At 65.1% G+C, this 17,198-nt stretch overlaps 1 protein-coding gene across 1 annotated transcript; it reads right to left on the bottom strand.

Annotated features, from left to right (window-relative positions):
- Positions 1–3,485: 3,485 nt before the first annotated feature.
- Positions 3,486–12,163, bottom strand: LOC311164562 (red-sensitive opsin; the record flags this gene model as incomplete). The annotated part of the gene is made up of 6 exons (XM_084224059.1): positions 3,486–3,599; positions 5,697–5,936; positions 6,518–6,683; positions 8,109–8,277; positions 9,933–10,229; positions 12,052–12,163. The coding sequence occupies 6 exons, from the start codon at positions 12,161–12,163 to the stop codon at positions 3,486–3,488; spliced, it is 1,098 nt and encodes a 365-aa protein (XP_084080185.1).
- Between the last annotated feature and the right edge of the window lie 5,035 nt (positions 12,164–17,198).

Genomic DNA, 17,198 nt, shown 5'->3' with positions numbered 1-17,198 from the left:
CCCTGCCACACCTGGGCATCCCTGACACACCTGGATACACCTGGCCCTGTCACACCTGGACGTCCCCGACACACCTGGATACACCTGGCCCTGTCACACCTGGGCATCCTTGTCACATGTCACACCTGGACACACCTGGCCCTGTCACACCTGGACATCCTCGACACACCTGGATACACCTGGCCCTGCCACACCTGGGCATCCCTGACACACCTGGATACACCTGGCCCTGTCACACCTGGGCATCCTTGTCACATGTCACACCTGGACACACCTGGCCCTGACACACCTGGACACACCTGGCCCTGTCACATCTGGACATCCCTGACACACCTGGACACACCTGGCCCTGTCACACCTGGCCATCCCTGTCACACCTGGTCACCCCTGGCCACCCCTGTCCCCGCCACCCCTGCTCACCTCTGTCCCTGACGCCCGCACATCCGTGTCACACCTGCTCACAGCTGTCCCCACCACACCTGGCCACCCCTGGCCCGCCCCCGCTCCCCCCTCGGCCTCACACCTGCCCAGGTGCCCCCCGCGCTCTTCCCCCCCTCCCCCCGCGCTCTCCCGCCCCCCCCAAATCCCCCCTCTCCCCCTCCCCCCGCATCCTCCCCCCTCCCCCCCGCCCGCAGCCCCGCGCGCTGCCCCCTCCCCCGCCCCTCCCCCGCTCCCCCCGAGCCCCCCCCGAGCCCGGACCCCCCCCCGGAGCCCCCCGAGCCCCCCAGGCCCCGCGGGCCCCCCCCGGTACCGGTCCCGGCCCATCGGTCCCGGCGCTGCGGCGCTGCCGGAGGCGCTGCGGGCCGGGGGCGGGGCCTGAGGGGGGCGGGGCCGGGGAGGGAGACCACGCCCACTGGGTGGGAACCCCCCCCCCGTACCCCCCCACAATGTCGCTGGCAGAGACCACCGGGGGTTGTCACCTCCTCTTTGTCACCTCCTCTTTGTCACCTCCTCTTTGTCACCCCCCCCCCCGTGCCAGCTCCTGTGTCCCCTCCCCCGCATCACCCCTCGTGTCACCCCTCGTGTCACCCCCCCCGTGTCGCTTCCCCCCCGTGTTTCACCTGTCCCCTCCTCGGTGTCACCCTCGTGTCCCCCCCACCCCAGCCGGGTGTCACCTCGGTGTCCCTGTCCCTTGAAGGGCCAGGCCACCCACCCCGGGGGACACGGGGGGGGTGACACAGGGGGCAGGGAGGACACGGGGGACACGAGGGACACGGGACAGCAGGACAGGGGGACATGGGACACAAGGGTGGGGGATGTGTGGGACAGAGGGTGTGGGGACACCAGGGACAGTGTCACCGCAGGGGACACCCCCCCGTCCCTGTCCTTGTCCCCATTCCTGTCCTGTCCCCATCCTTGTCCCTGTCCCATCTCTGTCCCCCTCCCTGTCCCATCCCTGTCCTGACCCATCCCTGTCCCTGTCCTTGTCCCCATCCCTGTCCTGTCCCCTGATTGTCCCCGTCCTTCTCCCTGTCCCATCCCCATCCCAGTCTCAGCCCTGTCCCCATCCTTGTCCCCATCCCTGTCTTGTCCCTGTCCCCATCTCTGCCCACTCCTTGTCCCTGTCCTTGTCCCGTCTCCATCCCTGTCCCATCCCTGTGTCCCCATCCCTGTGTCCCCATCCCTGTCCCCATCCCTGTCCTGTCCCCATCCCTGTTGCTGTCCCCATCCTTGTCCCCATCCCTGTGTCCCCATCCCTGTCCCATCCCTGTCCTGTCCCCATCCCTGTCCCCATTCCCTGTCCCCATCCCTGTCCCCATCCCTGTCCCATCCCTGTCCCCATCCCTGTGTCCCCATCCCTGTCTCCATCCCTGTCCCCATCGCCGTGTCCCCATCCTTGTCCCCATCCCTGTGTCCCCATCCTTGTTCCCATCCCTGTGTCCCCATCCCTGTCCTGTCCCCATCCTTCTCCCTGTCCCATCCCTGTCCTCTCCCCATCCCTGTCCTGTCCCCATCCCTGTCCCCATCCCTGTCCCCATCCCTGTGTCCCCATCCCTGTCCCCCTCCCCGTCCCCCCCTCCACGTGCCTTTTTCTCTGGCCCCGCCCCTTTCCCGCCCCCTCCCCGCCAATCACAGCGCAGCGCGCGCCCCTCCCGCCCTTTTTCACCAATGACAACGCATGGAGGCGTGGCCATAGGAGATGACATCACCTCCATTTAGACCACGCCCCTTTCGCCCCACCCCGTTCCTGATTGACCGCTGGGTGTAGCGATGATTGACATCTCTGTTGACCAATAACAGAGCGGCCCGCAGCGGGAGCGCTTCCCATTGGCTGCGAGCTCTAGGGGGCGGGGCCAGCGGCCGCTGTCGCTCCCCGGGGTCTGGGGGCGAAATTTGGGGGGACACGGAGGGATGGGGGGGGAGTGGGGTGTGACACCGCCGCAAAGGCTGATGGGAGGGTTGGGGACCCCCGGAGGTGACATCCTGGGGGGCTGATGGGACAATGGGGACACAAGGAGGGGACACCGGGGACCCTCAGAGCCAATGGGGGGGACAATGGAAATTCACCGAGGGGGACATTGGGGACCCCCCTGACGGGGACATTGGGGACACCTCTGGGTGACGTCACCTCCCCAGAGCCATTGGGACATGGGACACCCTCCCAAGGAGGGGACACTGGGGACCCCCAGCGCTCTGGGGACATTGGGGACACCAAAGAGGGGGCGCTGGGGACCCCCAGTACCTTGGGGACATTGGGGACACCCAAAGGAGGTGACACTGAGAACCCCCAGTGCTCTGGCGACATTTGGGACACCAAGGAGGGCACCCCCAGCCCCCCTGGGGACACCCGGGCCAGCACGGGGAGGTGACACTGAGAATGCCTAGTACCCTGGGGACATTGGGGACACCAAGGAGGGGACCCCAAGAGCCATTGGGGACATTGGGGACACCAAGGAGGGGACGCCAAGAGCCATTGGGGACACCAAGGAGGGCACCCCCAGCCCCTTGGGGACATTGGGGACACCAAGGAGGGGACGCCAAGAGCCATTGGGGACATTGGGGACACCAAGGAGGGGACCCCAAGAGCCACTGGGGACATTGGGGACACCAAGGAGGGGACCCCCAGCCCCTTGGGGACATTGGGGACACCAAGGAGGGGAGCCCCAGCCCCCTGGGGACATTGGGGACACCAAGGAGGGGACCCCAAGAGCCATTGGGGACATTGGGGACACCAAGGAGGGGACCCCCAGGCCCTGGGGACATTGGGGACACCAAGGAGGGGACCCCCAGCCCCCTGGGGACATTGGGGACACCAAGGAGGGCACCCCCAGCCCCTTGGGGACATTGGGAACACCAAGGAGGGGACCCCAAGAGCCATTTGGGACACTGGGGACACCAAGGAGGGCACCCCCAGCCCCCTGGGGACACCAAGGAGGGCACCCCCAGCCCCTCGGGGACAGCGGGGCCAGCGCGGGGAGGTGACACGGGTGACACGGCTGTCCGGGAGGTACAAAGCTTTATTGGGGAGGGGGCGGCGGGGGTCCCTAGGCGGGGGACACGGAGGAGTTGGACACCGAGGACACCTCGGTGCGCGAGGTGGACACCTCGGAGCCATCGTCCACCTTCTTGCCAAAGAGCTGCAGGATGCAGTTCCGGAACTGCGGGGACAGACCGGGGGACAGGGGACAGACGGGGGACAGGGGACAGACGGGGGATGGACAGGGACAGGGGAGAGATAGGGGACACACAGGGACAGGGGAGAGAGAGGGGACACACAGGGACAGGGGAGAGAGAGGGGACAGGGGGACAGACAGGGACAGACGGGGGACAGGGGACAGATAGGGGACACACGGGGACAGGGGACAGAGGGGGGACAAACAGGGGACAGACAGGGGACAGGGGACAGATAGGGGACAGAGGGGGGACAGACAGGGACAGGGGAGAGACAGGGGACACACGGGGACAGGGGACAGATGGGGGACAGACAGGGGACAGACAGGGGACAGACAGGGGACAGACGGGGACAGGGGATGGCCAGGGGACAGACAGGGACAGGGGACAGACAGGGGACAGAGGGACAGACAGGGGAAGGGGGACAGACAGGGGACACCGGGGGACATGGGACACACAGGGACAGGGGACAGATAGGGGGCAGAGGGACAGACAGGAGACACCGAGGGGACATGGGACACACAGGGACAGGGGACAGACAGGGAACAGATGGGGACACAGGGGGGACAGACAGGGAACAGGGGACATGGCACACACAGGGACAGGGGACAGACAGGGGACCAGGGGACAGGAGAGAGACAGGGGACAGGGGGACAGACAGGGGACAGATGGGGACACACGGGGGGACAGGGGGACAAGAAGATGTAAATGATGGGTCTGTAGATGGTGGCTCTGTCCCATACCCCATACCCAATATCCCCATGCCCATAGGTGTGCCCAGGTGTGCCCAGCTGTGCCCAGGTGTGTCCCCAGGTGTGCCCAGGTGCGTCCCTCACCTGTCTGTCCATGCAGACGTAGATGATGGGGCTGTAGATGGTGGCTCTGTCCCTGTCCCTATCCCATGTCCCCATGTCCCATATCCCATGTCCCCATGCCCATAGCTGTACCCAGGCATGCCCAGGTGTGCTCAGGTGTGCCCAGGTGTGTCCCCAGGTGCCCCTCACCTGTCTGTTCATGCAGACGTAGATGATGGCGTTGTAGATGGTGACCCTGTCCCTATGCCATACCCCATGTCCCCATGTCCTGGCTGTGTCCCCATGCCCACAGCTGTGCCCAGCTGTCCCCAGGTGCCCCTCACCTGTCTGTTCATGCAGACGTAGATGATGGGGCTGTAGATGGTGGCTCTATCCCTATCCCATACCCCATACCCCATATCCCCATGCCCATAGCTGTCCCCAGCTGTCCCCAGGTGTGCCCAGCCATGCCCAGGTGTGTCCCCAGCTGTCCCCCCACCTGTCTGTTCATGAAGACGTAGATGATGGGGTTGTAGATGGTGGCTCTGTCCCTATCCCATACCCCATATCCCACATCCCCATGCCCGTAGCTGTACCCAGCTGTACCCAGCTGTCCCCAGGTGTGCTCAGGTGTGCCCAGGTGTGTCCCCAGGTGCCCCTCACCTGTCTGTTCATGAAGACGTAGATGATGGGGTTGTAGATGGTGGCTCTATCCCTATCCCATACCCCACACCCCATATCCCCATGCCCATAGCTGTCCCCAGCTGTGCCCAGTTGTGCCGAAGTGTGCCCAGGTGTGCTCAGGTGTGTCCCCAGCCGTCCCCAGGTGCCCCTACCTGTCTGTTCATGAAGACGTAGATGATGGGGTTGTAGATGGTGACCCTGTCCCTATCCCTATCCCATATCCCTATCCCATATCCCATACCCCATGTCCTGGCTGTGTCCCCATACCCATAGCTGTCCCCAGGTGTGCTGAGGTGTGTCCCCAGCTGTCCCCAGGTGCCCCTCACCTGTCTGTTCATGAAGACGTAGATGATGGGGTTGTAGATGGTGACCCTGTCCCTATCCCATACCCCATACCCCGTGCCCATAGCTGTCCCCAGCTATGCTCAGGTGTGCTCAGGTGTGCCCAGGTGTGTCCCCAGCTGTCCCCTCACCTGTCTGTTCATGAAGACGTAGATGATGGGGTTGTAGATGGTGACCCTGTCCCTATCCCATACCCCATACCCCATGTCCTGGCTGTGTCCCCATGCCCATAGCTGTCCCCAGCCGTCCCCAGGTGTCCCTCACCTGTCTGTTCATGAAGACGTAGATGATGGGGTTGTAGATGGTGGCGCTCTTGGCGAAGAAGGCGGGCAGGGCGGCGGTGAGCGGGTGGAAGGCGTAGCCGGGGTTGGCGGCGGCGAAGCAGGCGAAGATGGTGTAGGGCCCCCAGCAGAAGCAGTAGGCCAGGATCATCACCACCACCATGCGAGACACCTCCTTCTCCGCCTTCTGCGTCGACTCCGACTCCTTCTGCTGGGCTGCCACCTGGGGGGGACACCTGGGGGGTCAGGGGGGTCCTGGGGGGGGTTTGGGGGGGAGATTGGGGGGTTTGGGGGGTATTGTGGGGGTTGTCAGGGTATAAAGGGGCTGTTTGGGGGATTAAAGGTGACTCCTTCTGCTGGGCTGACACCTGGGGGGGGGACACGGAGGGTCAGATGGGTCCTGGGAGGGGTCAGGGGGTCCGGGAGGGGAGATTGGGGGGTCCTGGGGGGGAGATTGGGGGGGAGATTGGGGGGTCCTGGGGGGTTATTGTGGGGTCTGGGGGGGTTATTGTGTGGTTTAGGGGGGTTAAAAGGGTACACAGGGTGACTCCTTCTGCTGGGACGCCACCTGGGGGGGGACACGGGGGGTCAGGGGGGGTCTGGGTGTCCTGGGGGGGTTTGGGGGAGATTGGGGGGTTGGGGGGAGTCATGAAGTTTTTTTTTTCCCCTGTTTCTTTTTTTTTTTTTTTTTTTTTTTTTTTTGGCGGGGGGCGGTGTCATAATTTTTTCCCCGGGGTTTTTTTTTTTGGAAGGTTTTTTTTGGGGGGGTTCAGGATTTTTTTTGGGGCAGGGGTCTCCGCTCACCGCACGGATGGCCAGCCAGACTTGCAGGTAGCAGAAGATGATGACGGCCAGCGGGAAGAAGCAGCAGGTGACCATCAGCACCACCATGTAGGACTGCACCCCCGGGTCCGTGCTGCCGCTGAACACGTCGGGCCCGCACGAGGTCTTCAGCCCGTGGGGCCAGTACCTGCCCAGGTGACACCCGGGGGTCAGGTGGACAGCTGGGACCCCCCCAAATTCCTCAGAAAGGGCCGGGTCTGGGGGATCCCTGGGAACCTCAAGGGGTCACCCCCAGACCCACCTTGGGGACATCTGAGTCACCCCCATGGGGTCAGTACCTGCCCAGGGTGACACCGGGGGGTCAGGGGGGACAGCTGGGACCCCCCCAAATTCCTCAGAAAGGACCCGGGTCTGGGGAACAACAGGGACCCCCCAAAATTCCTCAGAAAGGATCCGGGTCTGGGGGACCCCTGGGAACATCGGGGGGTCACCCCCAGACCCACCTCAGGTAGCCCTGGGGACACCTGGGACACCCCCATGGGGTCAGTACCTGCCCAGGGGGACACCCAGGGGTCAGGGGGGACAGCTGGGACCCCCCCAAAAATCCTCAGAAAGGATCCGGGTCTGGGGGATCCCTGGGAACCTCGGAGGGTCACCCCCAGACCCACCTTGGGGACATCTGAGCCACCCCCATGGGGTCAGTACCTGCCCAGGGGGACACCGAGGGGTCAGGGGGGACAACTGGGACCCCCCCAAATTCCTCAGAAAGGGTCCGGGTCTGGGGGACCCCTGGGAACATCGGGGGGTCACCCCCAGACCCACCTTGGGGACATCTGAGTCACCCCCACGGGGTCAGGGGGACAAAAGGGACCCCCCAAAATTTCTCAGAAAGGATCCGGGTCTGGGGGGTCCCGGGGAACATCGAGGGGTCACCCCCAGACCCACCTTGGGGACCCTCAGGTGGCCGTGGGGACACCTGGGACAGCCTTGGGGACACCCTTGAGCCACTCCTGGGGACACCCGGGTCACCCCCGTGGGGTCAGTGGGACATTGGGGGGTCAGGGGTGACAAAAAGGACCCCCCCAAAATTCCTCGGGAAGGATCCGAGTCTGGGGGGCACAAGGGAACCTCGGGGGGTCACCCCCAGACCCACCTTGGGGATCCTCGGGTCGTCCCTGGAGCCTCTGACAGCTCTGGGGACACTCGTGTCACCCCCCAACACCCCCTGGGGACACTCGTGTCACCTCTGTGACACCCCCAGACCCCTCCCCAAGGCCTGGGGACCCCTCCCCACCCGCTCCAGCCGAAGATGGGGGCGCGGTGCAGGGGCGGGATCAGCTCCGGGAGAGGAGGACCCCGACCCCTCCCACAGCTCTGGGGACACTCTTGTCACCTCTGTGACCCCCTGGGGACACTCGTGTCACCCCCAGACCCCTCCCCACGGCCTTGGGACCCCTCCCCACCCGCTCCAGCCGAAGATGGGGGCGCGGTGCAGGATCAGCTCCGGGAGAAGAGGACCCCGACCCAGACCCCTCCCACAGCGCTGGGGACCCTCGTGTCACCCCAAAACACCCCCTGGGGACACTCCTGTCACCCCCGGCCCCCTCCCCACCTGCTCCAGCCGAAGATGGGGGGCGCGGTCCAGGCACAGGACCAGATCCAGGAGAAGAGGACCCCGGCCACCGCCAGCTTCCCGTCGAACTTGATGTTGCCGAAGGGTTTGCACACCACGAACCAGCGCTCCCAGGAGATGATGGCCAGGGACCAGAGCGCCGTGATGCCTGCAGGGGTTCGGGGTGGTTATGGGGCTGCCCCATAGCGCCCTGACCCATAGAACACGGCCCTATAGAGCCCAGAGCTGTAGAACCCCATAGACAGCCCCATAACACCCAGTCCCTGCTATGGGGAGGGTGGCCAGAGACTGCAGTGCTGGGATTCCTGCAGGGGTTTGGGGTGGTTATGGGGCTGCCCCATAGCGCCCAGACCCATAGAACACGGCCCTATAGTGCCCAGAGCTGTAGAACCCCATAGAACCCCGTAGAACCCCATAGAACCCCATAGACAGCCCCATAACCTCCAGTCCCTGCTATGGGGAGGACGGCCAGGGACCGCAGTGCTGGGATTCCTGCAGGGGCTTGGGGTGGTTATGGGGCTGCCCCATAGCGCCCTGACCCATAGAGAGTCCCTGACCCACATTTGTGACCCACATCCCTGCCCCACATCCCTGACCCTCATCTCTGCCCCACATCCCTGCCCTATATCCCACCCCATATCCCTGACCCTTACCCCAGCTCTACATCCATGACCCAGATCCCTGCCCTATATCCCACCCTATATCCCTGCCCCATATCCCTGATCCTTACCCCAGCTCTACATCCGTGACCCAGATCCCTGCCCCACATCCCACCCCCCTTCCCCCTGCCCCCAACTGACCACAGGCACTGCCCACACCCCACGCCCCACCCGTGTCTCCAGCCCCACTGACCACTCCCCACACCCCACCATGTCCCCAGCCCCACTGACCACTCTCCACGCCCCACCCATGTCCCCAGCCCCACTCCCCACACCCCACTCCCCACATCCCCCCCATGTCCCCAGCCCCACTGCCTACACCCCACTCCCGCCGCGTGTCCCCAGCCCCACACCCCACACCCCTGCGTGTCCCCAGCCCCACTCCCCACTCCCCACACCCCATCATGTCCCCAGCCCCATTCCCCACACCCCACCCATGTCCCCAGCCCCACTGACCACACCCCACCATGTCCCCAGCCTCACTCCCCACTCCCCACCCGTGTCCCCAGCCCCACTGACCACAGGCAGTGCCCACTCCCCACACCCCACCCGTGTCCCCAGCCCCACTGCCCTCACCCCCCACGTGTCCCCAGCCCCACACCCCACTCCCCACACCCCACCATGTCCCCAGTCCCACTCCCCACACCCCACCATGTCCCCAGTCCCACTCCCCACACCCCACCATGTCCCCAGCCCCACTCCCCTCACCTCACCTGTGTCCCCAGCCCCATTCCCCACACCCCACCCGTGTCCCCAGCCCCACTCCCCACACCCCACCCGTGTCCCCAGCCCCACTCCCCACACCCCACCCGTGTCCCCAGCCCCACTGACCACTCCCCACTCCCCACCCCCCCGCGTGTCCCCAGCCCCACTCCCCTCACCCCACCCATGTCCCCAGCCCCACTGCCCACTCTCCACGCCCCACCCGTGTCCCCAGCCCCACTCCCCTCACCCCACCCGTGTCCCCAGCCCCACACCCCACTCCCCACCCGTGTCCCCAGCCCCACTGCCCGCACCCCACCATGTCCCCAGCCCCACTGCCCACTCCCCACTCCCCACCCGCGTCCCCAGCCCCACACCCCACACCCCCGCGTGTCCCCAGCCCCACACCCCACTCCCCACCCGTGTCCCCAGCCCCACTGACCGCAGGCGCTGACGGTGTAGCCCTCGATGACGCACATGGGGTGGCCCAGGATGAAGTAGCCGAAGATCTGGTTGACCACGCTGATGGTGCTGGCGATGACCGTCTCGCCCAGGTCGGCCACGGCCAGGTTGACCAGGATCCAGTTCAGGGGGTGCCGCAGCTTCTTGAACTTGGCCGTGGCCACCAGCACCAGCCCGTTGGTGAACACCGAGGCGATCACCACGAAGATCATCCACAGCGACGTCAGGTTGTACACCCAGCGCGGCGCGATGTGGTAGTTGGGGCCCTCGAAGGGACCTGGGGGGCGGAGCGGGGTCAGCGGGGGTGGCCCCGAGTGACCCTCGTGTCACCTCGTGTCACCTCGTGTCGTCCTGTGTCGCCTCGCGCCCGCTGGGGGTGGTGGCGGTGGAGGTGGGTGTTGACCTCAAAATTGCCTCAAATCGCCCTCAAAATGATTGCCTGGTGTGTCTTTGTGTCTCTTGATGTCCCCTCATGTCCCTCCGTGTCCCCTCATGTCCCCCCGTGTCCCCTCATGTCCCCCCATGTCCCCCCACATCTTCACTGCGTCACTGCCATCAGTATGGGTTGGTGTACGTTGATCATTGACCCCCAAACTCTTCAAAACTCCTCAAAACTCCCCAAAATTGCCCTCAAAATGATCCCCTGCTGTCCCTCTGTCCCCTCATATCCCTCTGTGTCCCCTCATATCCCTCTGTGTCCCCTCATGTCCCTCTGTGTCCCCCCATGTCCCCTCATGTCCCCCCGTGTCCCCTCATGTCCCCCCATGTCCCCCCCATCTTCACTGCGTCACTGCCATCGGTATGGGTTGGTGTATGTTGATCATTGACCCCCAAACTCTTCAAAACTCCCCAAAATCTCCCTCAAAATGATTGCCTGGTGTCCTTTTGTGTCCCCTCATGTCCCTCTGTGTCCCCTCATGTCCCTCCATGTCCCCTCATGTCCCCCCATGTCCCCCCACCTCTTCACTGTGTCACTGCCATCAGTTGGTGTACATTGATCATTGACCCCCAAACTCTTCAAAACTCCCCAAAATTGCCCTCAAAATGATCCCCTGGTGTCCCTCTGTCCCCTCATATCCCTCTGTGTCCCCTCATATCCCTCTGTGTCCCCTCATGTCCCTATGTGTCCCCTCATGTTCCTTTCATGTCCCTCTGTGTCCCCTCATGTCCCCCCATGTCCCCCCACATCTTCACTGCATCACTGCCGTCGGTATGGTTTGGTGTATGTTGATCATTGACCCCCAAACTCTTCAAAACTCCTCAAAACTCCCCAAAATCGCCCTCAAAATGATCTCCTCGTGTCCCTCTGTGTCCCCTCAAGTCCGTTCATGTCCCCTCATGTCCCTTCATGTCCCTTTTGGTCACCTCTGATGTCCCTTCCTGCCCCATGTCCCCCCATGTCCCTCCACGTCCCCACCACACGTTGCTGCCATCGATGTCTGTTGACCCCAAAACTCCTCAAAACTGTCCCAAAACTCCCCCAACGCCCCTCCCCCCGTGTCCCCCCATGTCCCCAGTGTCCCCCAGTGTCCCCCAGTGTCCCCCAGTGTCCCTCCATGCCTCTCTGTGTCCCCTGATGTCCCCAATACCTTCACCGCGCTCATCCCTACTATTGCCGTACCTTGACCGCCAGCCCCAAAACGCCCCGAAACCACCCCAAAACTGCCCCAGAACCCCTTCCCGCCGTGTCCCCTGTGTCCCCTGGTGTCCCCCAATGTCCTTCAGTGTCCCTCCATGCCTCTCTGTGTCCCCTGATGTCCCCAAAATCTTCACCGCGCTCATCTCTACTATTGCCGTACCTTGACCGCCAACCCCAAAACGCCCCAAAACCCCCCCAAAACTGCCCCAAAACCACTCCCCCCGTGTCCCCTGGTGTCCCCAGTGTCCCCCAGTGTCCTTCAGTGTCCCTCCGTGCCTCTCTGTGTCCCCTGATGTCCCCAAAATCTTCACCGCGCTCATCTCTATTATTGCCGTACCTTGACCGCCAGCCCCAAAACGCCCCGAAACCACCCCAAAACCCCCCCGAGAACAGCCCCGGGCCCCCTCCCCCGGCGCCCCCGCGTGTCCCCGCGGTGTCCCCGCGTGTCGCCGCCGCTCACCGCGCGTGTTGTTGCTGTTGGTGTAGGTGAAGATGCTGTCGCGCGTGGTGTCGTCGTCGTCGTGACGCCGGCGCGCGGCGAAAACCGCCCCGTCAAAAACGCCCGTCGCCATGGTCCCCAAGTGCCACCAGCGCCACTGCCCCGGCCAGCCGCGCCCCCCTGCTCTTATACCGCCCCCCGCCCCCGGATTAGCCCGGACCCCCCCCCAAAATCCCGTCCCTGAGCCCTTAATTGGGGCCGCGCGGATCCGGGGGGGACGCCCCGGGCTCACCTGAGCAGCCGGGGTGAGCTGATGGGATTGACGCCAGCGCTAATCCCCCGCTGTTTCCTGGGCTCTCCCCCCACCACGGGGTCCCGACTGCCCCCCCCGGGACCCCCGGCATCCCAACGGGACCCCCCGGATGGGAATCGGCAGCGCCAGAAACCCCCCGGACCCCCAGAAACCCGCGGGACCCCCGAACCGCGGCGTTGGGCACAAACGGCCCCGAGGTTTTTGGATAATTCCCGCCCAAATCGGCCCCCCCGGGATGGAAATTGACCCCCGAGAGACCCCCGGGATCCGAACGGGACCCCCGGGATGGAAATGGGGACCCCCGGAAATCCCCGAGAAACCCCCGGGATGGAAATGGGGACCCCCAGAAATCCCCGAGAGACCCCCCGGGATCTGAACGGGACCCCCAGAAACCCCAGAGAGACCCCCCGGGATCCGAACGGGACCCCCGGAATGGAAATGGGGACCCCCGAGGGACCCCCGGGATGGAAATGGGGACCCCCGGAAACTCCCGAGACCCCCGGGATCCGAACGGGACCCCCGGAAACCACCGAGAGACCCCCGGGACCCCCCCAAGTGTGGGGCTGAGTCCCCCAGGAGCAGCGCTGCCCCCCCCCGGGATGTGACACAGCCCCACATTGGCGTCCTGCCCCATAGCGGGGTCCTGACCCCCCCTTCTTGCCCCACATCGGGGTCTCAGACCCCCTCCTGCCCCATAGCGGGGTCCTCACCCCCCCCTGCCCCACATCTGGCTCCCGAACCCCTCCTGCCCCACACTGGGGGATCCTGGCCCCCCACCCCACAAAATTCTGGGTCCCAACCCCCTCTTGATCTATTCTGGGGGGTCCTGACCCACATTGAGGGGTCCTGGAGCCCCCCCACCCCATATCTGGGTCCCGGCCCCCTCCTGACCCACATTGGGGTCCTGATCCCCCTCCCACCCCATAGCGGGGGTCCTGATTCCCTCCTGACCCACATCGGGGGGTCCTGACCCCCTCCTGACCCACATTTGGGGTTCTGCCCCACACCGAGGGGTCCTGACCCACATTTGGGGTTCTGCCCCACATCGGGGGGTTCTGCCCCACACTCAGGGGTCCTGACCCCCTCCTGACCCACATTTGAGGTTCTGCCCCACATTGAGGTCCTGACCCCTTTCCCACCCCATAGCGGGGTCCCAACCCCCTCCCGCCCCACACCGGGGACTCCCGACCCCCTCCCGCCCCACATTTTGGGGTCCCACCCCACACCGAGGGCTCGGGACCCCCTCCTGACCCACATTTTGGGCTCGGGACCCCCTCCTGACCCACATTTGGGGTTCTGCCCCACACCCGGGGGTCCTGACCCCCTCCTGACCCACATTTGGGGTTCTGCCCCACATTGGGGTCCTGACCTTTTTCCCACCCCATAGCGGGGTCCCAACCCCCTCCCGCCCCACACCGGGGACTCCCGACCCCCTCCCGCCCCACATTTTGGGGTCCCGCCCCACACAGAGGGCTCGGGACCCCCTCCTGACCCACATTTTGGGTTCGGGACCCCCTCCTGACCCACATTTTGGGCTCGGGGCCCCCCCCGCCCCCCGGATCGGGGTCACGGGGCCGCGTTACATCACGGGGGGCTCCGGCTCGGGGCCAAGTGGGGCACGGGGGGAGCCCCACCCCCCCGCCCCCCAAAATAGCCGCAGCCCTAATTAGCAATTAACCCGGGGGGAGGGGGGGCGGATTAACGAGGTGGGGGGGGGGGATCGAATTTGGGGGTCCTGGGGTGTGCCCCCCATCCCGTTCCGCGCCCCACATTTGGGGGTCCTTGGGGGTCCCGGGGCGCTCCCCGGGGAGGGGGGGTCACTCCCGAAGGGCCCCCCAGGCCTGACCTTAATCCCGCCCCCCCGGGGGGGCCGGAGCTGCCCCCCCCCCCCCCTAATCCCGGGATTTTCGGGTCGCCCCGGGGGAGTCCGATTAGGGGGGACACGGAAACTTTAATCCCCCCCCGGGGAAAAGGGGGCGCGGAGCGGCGCAGAGAGAGGCTTGGGGGGCTCCGGGGGGCTCCTGAGGGGAGCTGGGCAGGTTTTGGGGGGTCTGGGGGTCTCGGGGGGGGTTTGGGGGGGGTGGTCGGGTTGTTTTGGGGCGGTTCTGAGGGGTTTTGGAGCGGTTCCGGAAGGGTTTGAGGGCGGCTCTGGGGGGATTTTGGCGGGTCTGGAGGGTTCCGGGGGGCGCTGGGAGGGTTTGGGGGCTCCAGGCAGGTCTGGGGGTTCGGGGGGTTCTCGGGAGGGGGGACTGGAGCGGGGTTTGGGGTGATTCTGAGGGGTTTTGGGGCGGTTCTGAGGGGTTTTGGAGCGGTTCTGAGGGGTTTTGGAGCGGTTCTGATGGATTTTGGGGTGATTCTGAGGGGTTTTGGGGCGGTTCTGAGGGGTTTTGGAGCGGTTCTGAGGGGTTTTGGAGCGGTTCTGATGGATTTTGGGGCGGTTCTGAGCAGTTTCGGGGCGGTTCTGATGGATTTTGGGGCCGTTCTCAGGGGTTTGGGGCCACTCTGAAGGATTTTGGGGCGGTTCTGAGCGGTTTTGGGGCGGTTCTGATGGATTTTGGGGCGGTTCTGAAGGATTTTGGGGCCACTCTGAAGGATTTTGGGGCGGTTCTGAGGGGTTTCGGGGGGTTCTGAGCAGTTTCGGGGCGGTTCTGAAGGATTTTGGGGCGGTTCTGAGCAGTTTTGGGGCGGTTCTGAGCGGTTTTGGGGCGGTTCTGAAGGATTTTGGGGCGGTACTGAAGGATTTTGGGGCGGTACTGAGCAGTTTTGGGGCCGTTCCGGGGTCCCTGGGGAGCCTTTGCGGGGTCCTTGGAGGTCTCTGGGGGGGTTCCGGGGGGGGGGATTGGGTTGGGGAGCGGCCGGACCCCCCCAAATTGGGGGACAAAGGGGGCGGGCGGTGCCCCCCACCCCCCATCTCTCCCCCCCATCCCGGGGGGCGGCCGGTAAGTGCTGGGGGGGCGTGGGGGGAGGGGGTTGGGGGGCTCTGGGGCCACCAGGAGCGGCCGTGGGGCCACCAAGGCCACCGAGGGCCACCAGGGCGTGCTGTGGGTCACGGGGGGGCTGCTTGGGGGTCACCAAGAGCCGCCGTGGGGCTGCCGTGGGTCACTGTGGGGCCACCAGGAGCTGCCGTGGGGCCACCAAGGACCTCCATGGGTGCCACTCGTGTCCCTGTGAGTGTCCCTTGTGGGGTGCCCCATATGGGGTGTCGCCATGGGTGTCATCTGTGGGGTGTCCCTTGTGGGGTGTCCTCTGTGGGCTGTCCCCCGCATGTCCCCATGGGTATCATCTATGGGGTGTCCCCTATAGGGTGTCCCCCGCGTGTCCCCTCTGGGGTGTCCTCTATAGGGTGTCCTCTATGGGGTGTCCCCCCCGTGGGTGTCCTCTATGGGGTGTCCCCTATAGGGTGTCATCTATGGGTGTCCCCTATAGGGTGTCACCTCTGGGGTGTCCCCTATAGGGTGTCCTCTGTGGGGTGTCATCTATGGGGTATCCCGTGGGTGTCCTCTATGGGGTGTCTCGTGGGTGTCCTCTATAGGGTGTCCTCTATGGGGTGTCCCCTATAGGGTGTCACCTCTGGGGTGTCCCCTATAGGGTGTCCTCTGTGGGGTGTCCCCCCTGTGTCCCCTCTGGGGTGTCCCGTGGGTGTCCCTCCGTGTCCCCCCTGTGTCCCCTATAGGGTGTCATCTATAGGGTGTCCCCATGGGTGTCCTCTATAGGGTGTCCCCTATAGGGTGTCCTCTAAGGGTGTCACCTCTGGGATGTCCTCTATGGGGTGTCCCCTCTGGGGTGTCCCCCACATGTCCCCTCTGCGGTGTCCCCATGGGTGTCCCCTATAGGGTGTCCCCTCTGCGATGTCCCCTCTGCAGTGTCACCTATGGGGTGTCCCCTATAGGGTGTCCTCTATGGGGTGTCCTCTATAGGGTGTCATCTATGGGGTATCCCGTGGGTGTCCTCTATGGGGTGTCTCGTGGGTGTCCTCTATAGGGTGTCCTCTATGGGGTGTCCCCTATAGGGTGTCACCTCTGGGGTGTCCCCTATAGGGTGTCCTCTATGGGGTGTCCCCTATAGGGTGTCATCTATGGGGTATCCCGTGGGTGTCCCCTATGGGGTGTCTTGTGGGTGTCCTCTATAGGGTGTCATCTATGGGGTGTCCCCTATAGGGTGTCACCTCTGGGGTGTCCCCTATAGGGTGTCCTCTGTGGGGTGTCCCCCCTGTGTCCCCTCTGGGGTGTCCCGTGGGTGTCCCTCCGTGTCCCCCCTGTGTCCCCTATAGGGTGTCATCTATGGGGTATCCCGTGGGTGTCCCCTATAGGGTGTCCCCTCTGCGGTGTCCCCTATAGGGTGTCCTCTATGGGGTGTCCCCCCCGTGTCCCCTATAGGGTGTCCCCTCTGGGGTGTCCCCTATAGGGTGTCCCCCCGGGGTGTCCCCCCCGTGTCCCCCCGGGCCGTGCGGCCGGAATTCCGCTAGTTCTGAACTTTTTCCTGGAAAAAAAGCTCACTACTGGCAGAACTCGGCCGCGCGCCCCACTGCGGGGGCACCGGGGGGGCACCGGGGGGGCACCGGGGGGGCACCTGGGGGGCACCGTGGGGGGCACCTGGGGGGCACCGGGGGGGCACCGGGGGGGCACTTGGGGGGCACCCGGGGGGCATTTTGGGGGCAACACGGGGGCATTTGGGGGCACTTGTGGGGCACTTGTGGGGCTGGGGCACTGCGGGGCTATGGGGTTACTGCGAGGACACTTGTGGGGCACTTGTGGGGCATTTGTGGGGCACTTGTGGGGCACTTGTGGGGCGCTGCGGGGCCACTTGGGGGCACTGCAAAGACACTTGTGGGGCATTGGGGGTTGTACCTGTGGGT

This window comes from Fringilla coelebs (genome assembly GCF_963513975.1).
Source record: "Fringilla coelebs genome assembly, chromosome: 33".
Classification (NCBI taxonomy): Eukaryota; Metazoa; Chordata; class Aves; order Passeriformes; family Fringillidae; genus Fringilla; species Fringilla coelebs.
Note: the sequence above shows the minus strand (reverse complement) of the source record. Positions and strands in the feature narration are given on the sequence as shown.